The sequence below is a fragment of the Pristiophorus japonicus genome, chromosome 13 (genome assembly GCF_044704955.1).
Source record: "Pristiophorus japonicus isolate sPriJap1 chromosome 13, sPriJap1.hap1, whole genome shotgun sequence".
Taxonomy (NCBI): Eukaryota; Metazoa; Chordata; class Chondrichthyes; family Pristiophoridae; genus Pristiophorus; species Pristiophorus japonicus.
Window position 1 is genome coordinate 102962266 of NC_091989.1, and position 15326 is coordinate 102977591.

The 15326-nt window shown below is 48.2% G+C and overlaps 1 protein-coding gene across 1 annotated transcript in view; it reads right to left on the bottom strand.

Annotated features, from left to right (window-relative positions):
• Positions 1 to 15326, bottom strand: part of LOC139278720 (adhesion G-protein coupled receptor G5-like) — a 166389-nt gene that overhangs the window by 23483 nt on the left and 127580 nt on the right. Inside the window, exons 12-14 of the mRNA XM_070897792.1 lie at positions 13941 to 14027; positions 153 to 263; positions 10 to 55 (exon numbers count right to left, since the gene is read on the bottom strand). Of these exons, the coding sequence (XP_070753893.1) occupies positions 10 to 55; positions 153 to 263; positions 13941 to 14027 (244 nt within the window). The remainder of the gene's footprint in view (positions 1 to 9; positions 56 to 152; positions 264 to 13940; positions 14028 to 15326) is intronic.

The following is a 15326-nucleotide window of genomic DNA, read 5'->3' on the forward strand; positions in this document are numbered from 1 at the left end:
CTTTATTACCATTTTGTTTGAATTCCCAGAAGACACATTTTGGAATGAACTTTTCCTAAAATGAAAAAGATTAACAATAATTCTTTACTGCCCTTAACATAAATAGTTTCTTTTAACAGATTGAATAACCAAAGTAAAAAACAGGTTCTTACCGATGATGTTTTGTTAAACACAATTATCACAGGGTCTGTCAGATTGTCAATGCTTCGATTCCTCACTCGAATCCCAATTACAGTACTTAAAATATGGCTCTGATTTTTATCCTGCAAATGCATAAATATAGATGGTAACAGAATTTCTTTTGAAGAAGAAAACAAGAAATGGAATGGGTAGCAGCCAAGAAAGCCCAACCTACAGACCACACCCTCAAACATGGGAGTAGGCAGACTCCAGGCAGCTATTGTCATGTATTCAAAGTATACTTGGGCTTTTGCTGGACAAAGCAGCACAGATTGGGAAGCAGATGTTTGAAAATGGAGGGGAGGCAGGGCAGTAATGTTGAATCCTCTGATCCTGTTTGAGGAGCATGCCTGCAAATTTAGGGCTTGGAATTAGAGGAGGAGGCAGGAGATAAATAAACAGGAGGCATAGACACAGCTCAGTGTGGGTAAAACACTACGTCTTCCTTTACACTCCATACTATTTACTGATACAAGTACCGACTCACAACCTTGCATACAGCAGGTTCATGACAACTGTTATGTATCTCGACTTGTATATACTCTGTACAGCCACCAGAGGGCTCATTCCCTGGAGTCCCAAGGGATCTCATAATCCCTTGAGAACACAGGTATTTAAGAGTGCTTCACAGGTTGGAGAGACACTCTGGAGACCTGCAATAAAAGACTAAGATCACACTTTACTTTGAGCTCACAGTGTTCAGTCTGACTCTTTCTCCATACACCACAACTGGTGACGAGTTACAGATAGCAAACCTAAAGATGTAGAGAACAGTGGTCATCCTGGAGAAATTCTCAGAGGGAGATGATTGGGAAACTTTTGTGGAGCGGCTCGAAGAATCTGCTCACTCCAGCGAAACACACGGAGAAATTGTACGACGATTTGTGCACACTGGTCTGAGAGCATTTGAACCTGAAGGAAAGCGTTCTGATGGCGAGGTACCGGTTCTGCACCTACAAAAGGTCTGAAGGCCAGGAAGTGGTGAGTTATGTCGCCGAGCTAAGATGCCTTGCAGGACATTGTGAATTTGAAGGACATTTGGAGCACATGCTCAGAGACTTTTTTGTACCTGGCATTGGCCACGAAACTATACTTCGCATACTTTTGACTGTAGAGACCCCAACCTTGAGTAAGGCCATAGCAATAGCCCAGATGTTCATTGCCACCAGTGACAATACTAAGCAAATCTCTCAGCGTACAAGTGCTGCTACAAGTACTGTGAACAAAGTGATGTTGTTTTCGAATCGTAAAAGACAGGGTAGGTCACACATACCTGCAGCTACATGTCCGCAGATGTCTCAGAGTCCACCATCAAGGGTGATGAATGCAAAGCTATTAACACCTTGTTGGCGCTGAAGGGGTGATCATCATTTCCATTCATGCTGATTCAAAGGATACATTTGCAAGGGCTGTGGAACAATGGGACACCTCCAACGAGTGTGCAGGCAAGCTGCTAGGTCTGCTAAACCTGCAAACCACCACGTTGCAGAGGAGGACAGATCTATGGAGGATCACGATGAAACAGAGCCTCAGATAGAGGAGGCAGAGGTACATGGGGTGCACGCATTCACCACGAATTGTCCCCTGATAATACTGAAGGTTTAACTAAATGGATTCCCGGTGTCAAATGGAGCTGGACAAGGACACAAGCCAGTCCATCATGGGCAAAAAGACTTTTGAAAGGTTGTGGTGCAACAAGGCCTCAAGGCCAGTCTTAACTCCAATTCGCACGAAACCAAGAACTTACATGAAAGAACTGATTCCTGTAATCGGCAGTGCTACCATAAAGGTCTCCGACGATGGAGCGATGCACAAGCTACCACTCTAGGTGGTACCGGGCGATGGTCCCACGCTGCTCGGCAGGAGCTGGCTGGGAAAGATACACTGGAACTGGGACGACATCAGAGTGCTATCGCCCGCTGATGACACTTCGAGTGCACAGGTCTTAAACAAATTTCCTTCGCTTTTCGAACCAGGCACGGGAAATTCCAAGGAACAAATGTGCCGATCCACCTAATTCCGGGGGCGCGACCCATCCATCACAAGGCGAGAGCAATACCATACATGATGCGAGAAAGGGTAGAAATCGAGCTCAACCGGCTACAAAGAGAGAGCACCATCTCACCGTTCGAGTTCAGCGAGTGGGCCAGTCCTATTGTCCCAGTCCTCAAGGGAGTCGGCACCATCAGAATCTGTGGCAATTACAAAGTAACTATCAATCGTTTCTCCCTGCAGGACCAATACCCACTTCCAAAAGCCGATGACCTCTATGCAACGCTGGCGGGAGGAAAGACGTTCACGAAGCTGGATCTGATCTCAGCCTACATGACGCAGGAACAGGAGGAATCATCAAAGGCCCTCACCTGCATCAACACGCACAAAGGTCTTTTTGTTGAAACAGATGCCCGTTTGGAATCCAATCAGCAGCGGCGATATTCCAAAGAAACATGGAAAGTTTACTGAAGTTGGTCCCGCAAACACTGTGGTCTTCCAAGACGACATCTTGGTCACAGGTCAGGACACAATCAAGCATCTGCAGAATCTGGAGGAGGTTCTTAGTCGGCTCAACCACGTCGGGCTCAGGTTAAAACACTCGAAGTGCGTTTTCCTGGCACCTGAAGTGGAGTTCTTGCGAAGGAGGATTGCGGCGGATGGCATCAGGCCCACCAACGCGAAGACGGAGGCAATCGAGAACGCACCGAGGCCACAGAATGTGGCGGAGATGCGGTCGTCCCTGGGACTCTTGAACTACTTTGGTAACTTCTTACCGGGTCTGAGCACCCTGCTAGAACCACTACATGTCTTACTACGAAAAGGGGGCGAATGGGTTTGGGGCAAAAGCCAAGAAAATGCCTTTGTAAAAGCGAGAAAATTGTTATGCTCAAACAAATGGCTTGTGTTGTATGATCCATGTAAGCGTTTGGTACTAGCATGTGATGCGTTGTCAAATGGCGTCGGGTATGTATTGCAACAAGCCAATGATTTCAGGAAACGGCAACCGGTTGCTTATGCATCCAGGAGTCTGTCTAAGGCTGAGAGAGCCGACAGCATGATTGAAAAAGAAGCGTTAGCGTGTGTCTATGGGGTAAAGAAAATGCATCAACACCTGTTTGGGCTAAAATTTGAATTGGAAACTGATTATAAGTCACTTATATCCCTGTTTTCCGAGAGCAAAGAAATCAATACCAACGCATCAGCCCACATGCAGAGATGGGCGCTCACGTTGTCCACCTTCAACTACGCCATCTGCCACAGGCCAGGCACAGAAAACTGCACTGATGCTCTCAGTAGGCTGCCATTGCCCACCACGGGGGTGGAAATGGCGCAGCCCGCAGATCTAGCCATGGTTATGGAAGCATTTGAGAGTAAGCATCACCCGTCACTGCCTGGCAGATCAAAATCTGGATAAGCCAGGACCCCTTATTATCTCTAGTCAAAAGCTGTGTCTTCACGGGAGCTGGTCCAGTGGAAATGCAGGAAGAGATAAAGCCATTCTAGTGGCACAAAGACGAAATGTCTATACAGGCAGACTGCCTTCTTTGGGGCAATCAAGTAGTGGTCCCCAAGAAAGGCAGAGACACCTTCATCAATGACCTCCAAAGTACCCACCCAGACATCGTAATGATGAAAGCAATAGCCAGATCCCACGTGTGGTGGCCCGGCATTGATGTGGACTTAGAGTCCTGCGTTCACAGATGTAATACATGCTCGCAGTTAAGCAATGTACTCAGGGAGGCACACTAAGTTTATGGTCTTGGCCCTCCAAACTGGTCTACGGTCCACGTCGACTATGCAGGACCATTCTTGGGTAAAATATTCCTTGTGGTTGTAGACGCGTACTCCAAGTGGATTGAATGTGAGATAATGTTGGCTAGCACGTCCGCTGCCACCACTGAAAGCCTGCGAGCCATGTTTACCACACATGGCTTACCCGATGTCCTGGTGAGCGACAACCGGCCATGTTTTACCAGTGCTGAGTTAAAAGAATTTATGACCCGTAATGGGATCAAACATGTCACATTTGCCCCATTTAAACCAATGTCCAATGATCAGGCAGAGAGAGCAGTACAAACCATCAAGCAAAGCTTGAAGAGGGTAACTGAAGGCTCACTGCAGACTCATTTATCCTGAGTCCTGCTTAGCTATCGCACGAGACCACACTCACTCACTGGGATCCCACCTGCTGAACAGCTCATGAAGAGAGCACTTAAGACAAGGCTCTCGTTGGTTCACCCTGATCTACTTGAATAGGTAGAGAGCAGGCGGCTTCAACAAAGTGCCTACCATGATAGCGCATATGTGTCACGCGAGATTGAAGTCAATGATCCTGTATTTGTATTAAATTATGGGCAAGGTCCCAAGTGGCTTTCCGGCACTGTCGTGGCCAAAGAGGGGAGCAGGGTGTTTCGGGTCAAACTTTCAAATGGACTCATTCACCGGAAACACTTGGACCAAATCAAACTCAGATTCACGGACTACCCTGAGCAACCCACCTTGGACCCTACCTTTTTTGATCCCCCAACACACACACCAGTGGCAACCGACACCACGGTTGACCACAAAGCAGAACCCATCATCCACAGCAGCCCTGCAGGGCCCAACACACCAGGCAGCCCAGCAAGGCCAACTGCACAGCAGCCCAGCGAGGGCCCAACAAATGACTCAACAATACCAGCCTTCACACCGAGACGATCAACCAGGGCAAGAAGGGCCCCAGATCGACTCACATTGTAAATAGTTACACTATTGAATTTAGAGGGGAATGTTGTTATGTATCTGGACTTGTATATACTATGTACATCCACCAGAGGGCTCATTTCCTGGAGTCCCAAGGGATCACATAATCCCTTGGGAGTACAGGTATTTAGGAGTGCTTCACAGGTTGGAGAGGCACTCTAGAGACCTGCAATAAAAGACTAAGGTCACACATTACTTTGAGCTCACACTGTTCAGTCTGACTCTTTCTCCATACACTACAATAACTATTTGGCAAAGGCTCTGTTCAATGAGTTGTCCTGAGGATATCTGCCTAACATATTTCCTCTTTTTGGGGGTGAAATTAACCTCTGTCGCCCCTGTATTTTTGGGCACTACGAGGCATCTTAAACTATGAAAATGGTGATCGCAACGCGCGTGAATAATTCCAATAGGAAGTGTGGCGGACGCTGTCTTCATAAAAGGGTTTGAGTGCACACATCTAACGACCGCCGGCAGCATACAGAGCAGGCAGATCATGACTTCAATCAGCGGGAATGCTGACTTGACACCAGCACTGCCATTTTGGAATTGTACACTCCAGCCTACCCTGTCTTTTAACTTTGCACAACTGAACATGAAGAACCCCCACCAGCGCTATCTAAAAGGATCATGAATTACTTACAGGTTAGTTGCTGCATTATTTCTGGTGGCTGTTGCTGCAATTCTCCACATTTGGATGCTTTTCCATGCTTGTTAAAATTTTCAATAATCTACAGGAAGTGCTCTGGCTCGTGCTAAATTACTTTTTGGGTGACTTAAAGGCTTATGCACAAACCACTTGCTTTCAGACCTGGATGCACTGGTAGACCTCCTCTTGGAATTGAGCATGCCTGGGAGAAAGAGCCAAGGCAACGCAGAGCAGGACAAGCTGCTGGAAGAGGGAGGACGAGGAGAGGGAGAAGGACACTCAGTAGGAGGCCGTATCCACAGAGGGTGTTTAGGAAGCAAGTCTCTGACATGAACTTCAGCGACAGCAATGTTTGAGACCTCTGTGTGTCACTAAAGAGGTTATAGCTCAAATCTGCCAACTGCTGCAGCCCCAACTCCAACCTCAGAGCAGGGCAAGGACCGTATTGTCAGTGGCTGTGAAGATGGTTGTGGCTCTGAACTTTTATGCGACTGGCTCCTTCCAGGCTGGTGCTGGAGATATAAGCAGTGTAGCTGCATAAGGGAGGTCACTGAGGCTATCTGTGCAAAGAGAGACAACTTCATCTCAATCCCTCTTGTCAGAGACAAACAGGTGGAGCGAACACAAGAATCTGCACGGATTACAGGCTTCCCCATGGCGGAGGGTGCCATTTACTGTATGCACATTGCTTTATGTGTGTCTCATGTCAACTCGGCCATTTACTTGAACAAAAAGGGATTTCACTCCCTCAACGTGCAGCTGGTGTGCAACCACTGGCAGCGCATCATGCAGGTAAATGCCCATTATCCTGGCAGCAGTCATGATTCGTTCATTCTGCTGCAGTGCTCTGTGCCAGCTCTACTTCAATCACCACTGCAAATCAAAGTGTGGCCACTGGGCAACAAGCGTTATTCCCTCATGACATGGCTTACGATTCCGCTCTGGAACCCACACACATGTGTACAGCAGGCCTACAATGAGAGTCATGCTGCCACAAGGAATCTTATAGAGCTGACCATTGGCATCCTCACACAATGCTTCCGCTGCTTAGATTGTTCTGGAGGAGCCCTGCAGTACTTAGATGAGCGGGTCTCAAGATTTGTCGTGATATACTGCATGCTGCTCAAACTTGACATCGTGGGAGAACAGCCTATCAGGCGAGAAGCTGAGGAGCAGGAGGAGGATGGGGAGGTGGAGGAGCAGAAGATGGAAGAGGAAAGGAGGCTGCAATCTAGACTGTCCCTTACTACCCAGGCTCTATGGCAAATGTAACCCGACTATTTAAAAAAAGGAGGGAGAGAGAAAACCGGGAAGTACAGATCGGTTAGCCAAACATCAGTGTTTGGAAAAATGCTAGAGTCTATTATAAAAGATGTCATAACGGAACACTTAGATAATATCAATGGGATTAGATAAAGTCAACATGGATTTATGAAAGGAAAATCGAGTTTGACAAACGCACTGGAGATTTTTGAGGAAGTAACTGATAGATTAGATAAGGGAGAACTAGTGGATATAGTGTATTTGGATATTCAGAAGGCCTTTGATAAAGACCCACATAAGTGGTTAGTGTGCAAAATTAAAGCACATAGGTTTCGGGGTAATATACTGGCATGCATTAAATTTGGTTAACTGACAGGAAACAGAGAGTAGGAATAAATGAGTCTTTTTCAGGGTGGAGGGCAGTGACTAGTGGGGGTACCACAGGGATCAGTGCTTGGGGCCCAGGTATTCACAATATATATAAATGATTTGGATGAGGGAACCAAATACAATATTATCAAGTTTGTTGAAGACACAAAACTAGGTGGGATTGTGAGTTGTGAGGAGGATGCAAAGACACTGCAAGGCGATTTAGATAGGTTCAGTGTGTGGGCAAACACATGGCAGATGCAGTATAACATGGATAATTGTGAAGTTATCCAATTTGGTAAGAAAAACATAAAGACAAAGTATTATTTAAATGGTAATGGGAAATGTCGATGTACAAAGGGATCTGGGTGTCCTTGTACATCATCATCATAGGCAGTCCCTCGGATTCGAGGAAGACTTGCTTCCACTCCTAAAGTGAGGTCTTTGGTGGCTGAACAATCCAATATGAGAACCACAGACCGTGTCACAGGTGGGACAGATATTCATCAGGGGAAGGGAGGGTGGGACTAATTTACCGCACGCTCCTTCCGCTGTCTGCGTCTGACCTCTTCACGCTGGCAGCGTTGAGATTCAAAGAGCTCAACGCCCTCCCAGATGCATTTGCTCCACCTACGGCGGTCTTTGGCCAGGGTCTCCCAGGTGTCAGTGGTGATGTCGCACTTCACCAGGGAGGCTTTGAGGGTGTCCTTGTAATGTTTCCGCTGTCAACTTTGGGTCGTTTGCCATGAAGGAGCTCCACGTAGAACAATTGCTTAGGGAGTCTTGCGTCTGGTATGTGGACTAAGTGGCCTGCCCAGTGAAGCTGATCGAGTATGGTTAGTGTTTCAATGCTGGGGATGTTAGCCTGGGTGAGGACACTGATCTTGGTGCGTCTATCCTCCCAAGGGATTTGCAGGATCTTGCAGAGACATCATTGGTGATATATCTCCAGTGACTTGATGTGTCTTCTGCACATTGTCCATGCCTCTGAACCATACAGGAGGGCGGATATTACTACAGCCCTGTAGACCCATGAGCTTGGTGGTAGGTTTGAGGGACTGGTCTTCGGACACTCTTTTCCTCAGGCGGCCGAAGGCTGCACTGGTGCACTGGAGGCGATGTTGAATTTCCGCATCAATGTCTGCCTTTGTTGATAAGAGGCTCCCGAGGTATGGGAAGTGGTCCACGTTGTCAAGGGCTGCACCGTGAATCTTGATGACTGGGGGGCAGTGCTGTGCAGCGAGGACAGGCTGGTGGAGGACCTTTGTCTTACGGATGTTAAACATAAGGCCCATGCTTTCATATGCCTCGGTGAATACGTCGACTATATCCTGGAGTGCAGCCTCAGAGTGTGCGCAGACGCAGGCGTCGTCCGCATACTGCATTCAACGACAGATCTTGGACCTGGCCTGGAGGCAGCATAGGTTAAACAGCTTCCCACTAGTTCTGTAGATTAATTCCACTCCAGCGGGGAGCTTGTTGACAGTGAGGTGGAGCATGGCATCGAGGAAGATTGAGAAGAGGGTTGGAGCGATGACGCAGCCCTGTTTGACTCCGGTCCGGACGTGAAATGGGTCTATAATGGATCCGCTGGTAAGGATCACAGGCTGCATGTCGTCAAGCAGCGAAGGATATTGCCAAACGTTCAGCGGCATGCAAAACGGAGGAGGATGCTCCATAATTCCTCACGGTCGACAGTCTCAAAGGCCTTTGTAAGATGGAAAAGGCCATGTATAAGGGCTGGTGCTGCTCCCTGCAATTTTCCTGCAGTTGTCGCGCTGCAAAGATCATGTCTGTTGTTCCCCGTCGGGGATGAAATCTGCACTGTGACTCCGGGAGGAGCTCCTCGGTCACAGGGAGAAGGCGGTTGAGAAGAACTTTAGCGACAACCTTCCCAGTGGTTGATAGCAGGGAGATTCTCCTGTAGTTGCTGCAGTCGGATTTGTTCCCCTCTTTAAAAATGGACATGATCACTGCATCTCTGAGATCTCCCGGCATGCTCTCCTCCTCCAAATGAGAGAGATGAGGCCATATATCCGCGCCAACAGCGCCTCTCCACCATATTTTAGCACCTCAGCAGGAATTCCATCCGTATCCGGAACCTTGTTGTTTTTGAGCTGTTTTATGGCTTTGCCTACCTCGTGCAGTGTTGGGGTTTCACTGAGATGGTGGCGGGTTGTATGCTGCGGGATGGAATTGAGAACACTAGAGTCAAAGGCAGTCTCGATCGAGGAGATCTTCAAAGTGCTCCTTCCATCGGGCACTGACAGCCTCGATGAGTGTTTGATGAGTGTTTCCCCATTCTTAGCCAGGAGTGTGGTGTGGCCTTGGGAGTTTGGACCGTAGGTGGCCTTGACTGCAATGAAGAATCCTCGCATGTCATGGTTGTCGGCCAGCTGCTGTATCTCCTGTGCTTTCTCCATCCACCACCTGTTCTTTAGGTCCTGGGTTTTTTGTTGGACCTCAGCCTTGAGCCATCTGTAACTTTGTTTTGTAGCTCTCGAATTGGGTTGTTGCTTGAGGCTCAGAAATGTGCTGCACTTACGATCTATTAGCTCTTCGATCTCCTGATCATTTTCATCAAACCAGTCTTGATGTTTTCTGGTTGAGTGACCAAGTGTTTCTTCACAGGCACTGGTTATGGAGGCCTGGAGGGCAGACCAAGCACCGTGGGCATTGAGAATCTCAGGGTCATCAAGGCATGCCAGAATGACTGTGAGGTGCTGGCTGTATAGAGCTCTCTTAGCTGGGTCTTTAAGTGCCCTGGTATTAACTTTTTTGCGGCACTTGTTTCTGCTGTCCTCTCTGCTTTGGGGCTATGTTAATATTAATGACGGATCGGATTAGGCGATGGTCTATCCAACAGTCGTCAGCTCCTGTCACGGCGCAGATGATGCGCACATCCTTGCGATCCCTGGCTCGGATGATGACATAGACCAGCAGGTGGCAGTGTTTGGAGCGAGGGTGTTGCCACAATGTCTTGTATTTGTCCCTCTGGCGGAACAGGGTGTTGGTGATGAAGAGTTCGTGTTCTAGACATTTTGTCAGGAGTAGAATGCCGTTGGAGTTGGATTTCCCTACCCGCTCTCTGCCAATCACGCCTCCCCAGAGGGCTGTGTCTTTGCCAACCCTGCATTAAAGTCACTCAGGAGGATCAATTTGTTGCCCATGGGGACACGGGACAGGGATGTCTCAAGGTCTTTATAAAAACCCTCTTTAGCCTCATCCGTTGCATCGAGTGTTGGGGCGTACGTACTGATGAGTGTTGCGCACTGGTTCCGGGACAGCGTAAGGCGAATGGTCATGAGGCATTTGTTAACCCCACAAGGGGAGTCTTTGAGAGCAGCTGACCCATTCATTTTTGACGGTGAAGCTGACTCCATGAAGGCAGCATTCTTCCTCTAGTTTTCCTTTCCAGAAATAAGTGTAATCTCCACCATGTTCCTTGAGCTGGCCTTCCCCTGCCCGCCAGGTCCCGCTTAGGGTAGCGATGTCAATGTTAAAGTGTCTAAGTTCCCGGGCAACTATGGCGGTGCGGCGTTCCGGTCTATCGCTGTTGGAGTTATCTTTGGGTCCTGACGTTCCAGGCCCCGAACAACATATTAGATGAGTGGAAGATGCCTGTGCATGAGTTCTTTTAGCGTGGGGTAGTCGTTGCACGCCGACTACCACACGGGCTTAGCTGAGCAAGGTCTTGGTCCACTGGCAAGGGGGTCCAAGATGACTGGAGACCAGGCACTGCTGTGCGAGCCTGGTTGCCTATGGCAAGATGTTGGCCGCAAGCTCGGCACTGAGTAGCGTCCTTGATGGTAGGTGGCCTGCTGCTTGGTTGAGGATAGGCATTGAGAAGGTCAGCGGTCCGCTGGAGTTCAGTGTGGAAGGTCAGGGTGGTCACAGCCATGGTACTCACCAAGTGCTGGGGGAGAAGAGGCCAGATCATCAGCGGGGAAGGAGAGGCCCAGTCATTGCTGAAGGGCGGGAGGCCAGATCACCATTGAAGAGGTGCGGTCCAGCTGCAGATGAAGGAGGAGAGACCAGCCATTGTCACTGAAGAGGAGGAGACCTAATCGCTGCTGAGGAGGAGAGGCCCAGCCGCTGTCACTGGAGGAGGCCCGATCTACGCTGGGGGGGCCCGATCGTCGCTGGAGGGAGTCCAATCGCCGCTGGAGTTGAGCAGCTGAGTCAGCCACTTCCAGTGGGGAGCATGAGGTAGGCCCAAACTTGTGGTCAGAGTCTCACTGGGCTCACCGGGCGTCGTCAGGGATCGGGAGGAGCAGCTGAGTCGGCCACGTCCAGTCAGGAGCATGAGATAAGCCTGTGAGGCTTGTGGGGGAGAGGAAGTCCGAACGCCGCTGAAGGAGAAAGAGTCCAGTCGCCGCAGGACGGTAAGAGGCCCAGTCGCTGCTGGAAGGGAGGGTTATCCAGTCACTGCTGATGTTTGGAGGCTTGGAGGGAAGGCTCGTGCCTGAAGTAGGCCCAAATTTGTGGGATTTGTTTTTCAGGGTTTTAGGGTAAGAAATGCACTCCCGATTAGGGCCTATTAAGGACAGGGGAAGCTTAAACAGTGTAAGTGAGGAGATTGGGGGTGAAAAGGTGTCAAGATGGCAAGGATAAGATTGTTTGCCACGGGAGCTCTCTAGGGAGCTGCCACCCCGACGGCCATCTTAAATAAATTAAGTTGTCAAATACTGCATCATGGACTATAGGGAGTTTGAGATACTATCTCAATGTTAAACACAAGCAAGCAGAACAGATATTCTTGACATTTTCAAGCAGTGCTATTCATTGCAGCTAATGATCACAACTCTTTGACCCCCTGGGTCGGGATTCTCTCCTGTTCTAGCTAACAGCAGCTCTGCTCGTCTCGACTCATTTTTATTTTCTCATTTACAAAGACAATATTAACCTTGTACACCAGTCATTGAAAGCAAACATAAGGTGCAGCAAGCAGTTTGGAAGGCAAATGGTATGTTGGCCTTCAACGCAAGAGGATTTGAGTACAGGAACAAGGATGTCTTACTACAGTTATACAGGGCCTTGGTGAGACCAGTTTTGGTCTCCTTACCTAAGAAAGGATATACTTGCCATAGAGGGAGTCCAACGAAGGTTCACCAAACTGATTCCTGGTATAGCAGGACTGTTGTATGAGGAGACATTGGGTCGACTAGTTTAGAAGAATGAAAGGGGATCTCATTGGAACGTTTATAATTATGACGGGGCAGGACAGAATGGATGCAGGCCTGGCTGGGAAGTCTAGAACAAGGGGTCACAGTCTCAGAATAAGGGGTCACACATTTAGGACTGAGATGAGAAGAAATTTCTTCACTCAGAGGGTGGTGAACCTGTGGAATTCTCTACCACAGAAGGCTGTGGAGGCCAAGTCACTGAATACATTTAAGAAGGTGATAGATAGATTTCTAGACACAAAATGCATCAAGGGGTATAGGGAGAAAGCGGGAATATGGTGTTGAGATAGAGGATCAACCATGATAATATTAAATGGCGGTGCAGGCTCGAAGGGCCGAATGGCCTACTACTGCTCCTATTTTCTATGTTTCTATGTTAAATAGTAAGCGATTAGTAAGAGGCAGGATGGAGCTGATGAGGCACAAAGAAGGTGATATATGCTTAAAGGTGCAGGGCAATGCTAGAATACTTAATGAGTATTTTGTATCGGTGTTTATTGAAGAAGAGGATGTTGACAAAATATCAGTAGAAGCAGAGATGGTAGAAGTAATGGATGTGGTGAAAATTGATAGGCAGGATGTACTGAAAAGGCTGGCTATGGTTAGACTGGATAAGTCACCTGGTCCGGATGGCTTGCATCCCAGGTTGCTGAGGGAAGTGGGGGTAGAGATAGCGGAAGGGCTTGCCATAATCTTCCAATCTTCCCGGGATGTGCGGGAGATACCAGAGAATTGGAAAGTGGCAAATGTGACACCCTTTTCAAGAAAGGATGTAAGGACATTCCTAGTAACTACAGGCCAGTTTAACATCAGTGGTGGGTAAGGTTTTAGAAACAATAATCAGAAAAAAAAGTAACAGGCACTTGGAGAGGTTTAAGTTCATTAAGGAGAGCCAGCATGAATTTGTAAAAGGCAGATCGTGTTTGACTAATCTAATTGAATTTTTTGATGAAGCAACAGAGAGGTTTGGTGCAGTGGATATTGCCTATATGGATTTTAGGATGGCTTTTGACAAAGTGCCACATAAAAGGCTGTTAACAAAATTGAGGCCCATGGAATAGGAGGGTTAGTGTCAGCTTGGATTAGAAATTGGCTTAAGGACAGAAAACAGTGGGTCGTAGTGAATGGTTGTTTTTCAGACTGGAGGATGGTGGACAGTGCTGGTCTCCAGGAGTCAGTGCTAGGACCACGGATTTTTTGATATATATAAATGATTCAGATATTGGAATATAGAGTAAAATTTCAAAATTTGCTGATGATACCGAACTTGGAGGTGTGGCAAATAGTGAGGATGATACCAACCGACTGCAACAGACATAGATAGGCTGGCAGAATGGGCAGACAAGTGGCAGCTGGTTTTAATATAGAGAAGTGTTTGGTTTTGGCAGAAGGGATAAGGATAGTCAATATAGACTTAATGACAAAGGGCTCAATTTTCCCCAAAGCTTTTTTGGGCATAACTTGAAGAGTTACGCCGTTTTTTTGGGGTCCAAGTACGTCCTCCAAAAAAGTTCTAAGTTTCCCCGTTGGATTTGTTCAGTTTGGTGTGGCCTTACCTGTTCTTTAGTTTTGGGTGTGGAGCCTTGATCTGCACCAAAAAGATCGGGTTGCCACGGTAACCAGGGACACAATGCGAGCTGATGCTGCAAAGTGAAACATACAGCCAGCTCGCAACACATTAAAACACATTGTATCAACTTAAAAACACATTAAAATATATTGCAGCAACTTAACCTCCAATTATTAAAGCCGGTCCCACTCCCTGCCCTGAACTCTGGTCGAAGGGTTTTCTCATCCGCTCCCCCACCCGCCCCGGGCCCCGAGTGCCTTACCGGGCCCGTTCCCCACTCCTAGCCCAGGCCGAAGGGCCTCCTCCCTCCCCGTCCCCGCACCTAACTACACCCAAAACTTCCCCCCACCTCCTCATCCACTCTCTCCCGCCCGCCCCCACACAACCTTTCACCTCGCACCTCTCTCTCTCTCCCTCTCTCGTACGTTTCCTGCTGCTGCTGTCTGGGCATCTGCTGCACTGACCTGCGCCGATTTCCTTACCTTCGCCAATTTCCTTACCTTTGCCAATTTCCTGACCTGCGCCGATTTCCTTACCTGCGCCGATTACCTTAGCTGCGCCGATTACCTTACCTGCGCCGATTTCCTTAGCTGCGCCGATTTCCTTACCTGCGCCGATTTCCTTACCTGCGCCGATTTCCTGACAACGTTGATATCCTTATCTTCGCCGATTTATTTAATTAAGGTTTTTCTGCAGAGGCCACATTCACTGGCCAAAGCAGAACTGGAGTAACTCTCAGCTGGCCAAACTTGCCTAAATGGCCAGAATTGGCGTGGGTGGCAGGTTATGCCCCCTTTGGCTGAAAAAAAATCTTACCTACAAAAATCACAACTAACTGAATTACACTGGTGCAAATTGATTGGGAAATGGTGGATTTTTAATTTGGCCAACAAAAGCAGCCTGCTCAAAAGAAACGGCACAAATCACTAGGTGAAAGTTGAGCCCATAGTTCTAAAGAGCGTCAGGACAGAGAGACCTGGGGGTTTCATGGGCATAGATCTTTCAAGGTGGCAGGACATATTGAGAGAATAGTTAGCAAAGCATATGGGATCCTGGGCTTTATAAATAGAGGTATTGAGTACAGAAGCAGCAAAGTTATACTGAATCTTTACAAAGCTCTGGTTAGGCCCCAACTGGGGAATTGCATCCAGTTCAGGTCACCACACTTTCAGAAGGTTGTGAAGGTCCTTGAGAGGGTGCAGAGGAGATTCACCAGAATGGTTCCAGGGCTGAGGGATTTTAGCTCCAGGGTTAGGTTAGAGAAGCCGGGGTGTGCTCCTTGGAGCAAAGGAGGTTGAGGGGCGATTTGATAGAGGCGCACAGGATTATGACAGGTTCAGATGAAGTAGACAAAGAAAAGCTGTTCCCATTA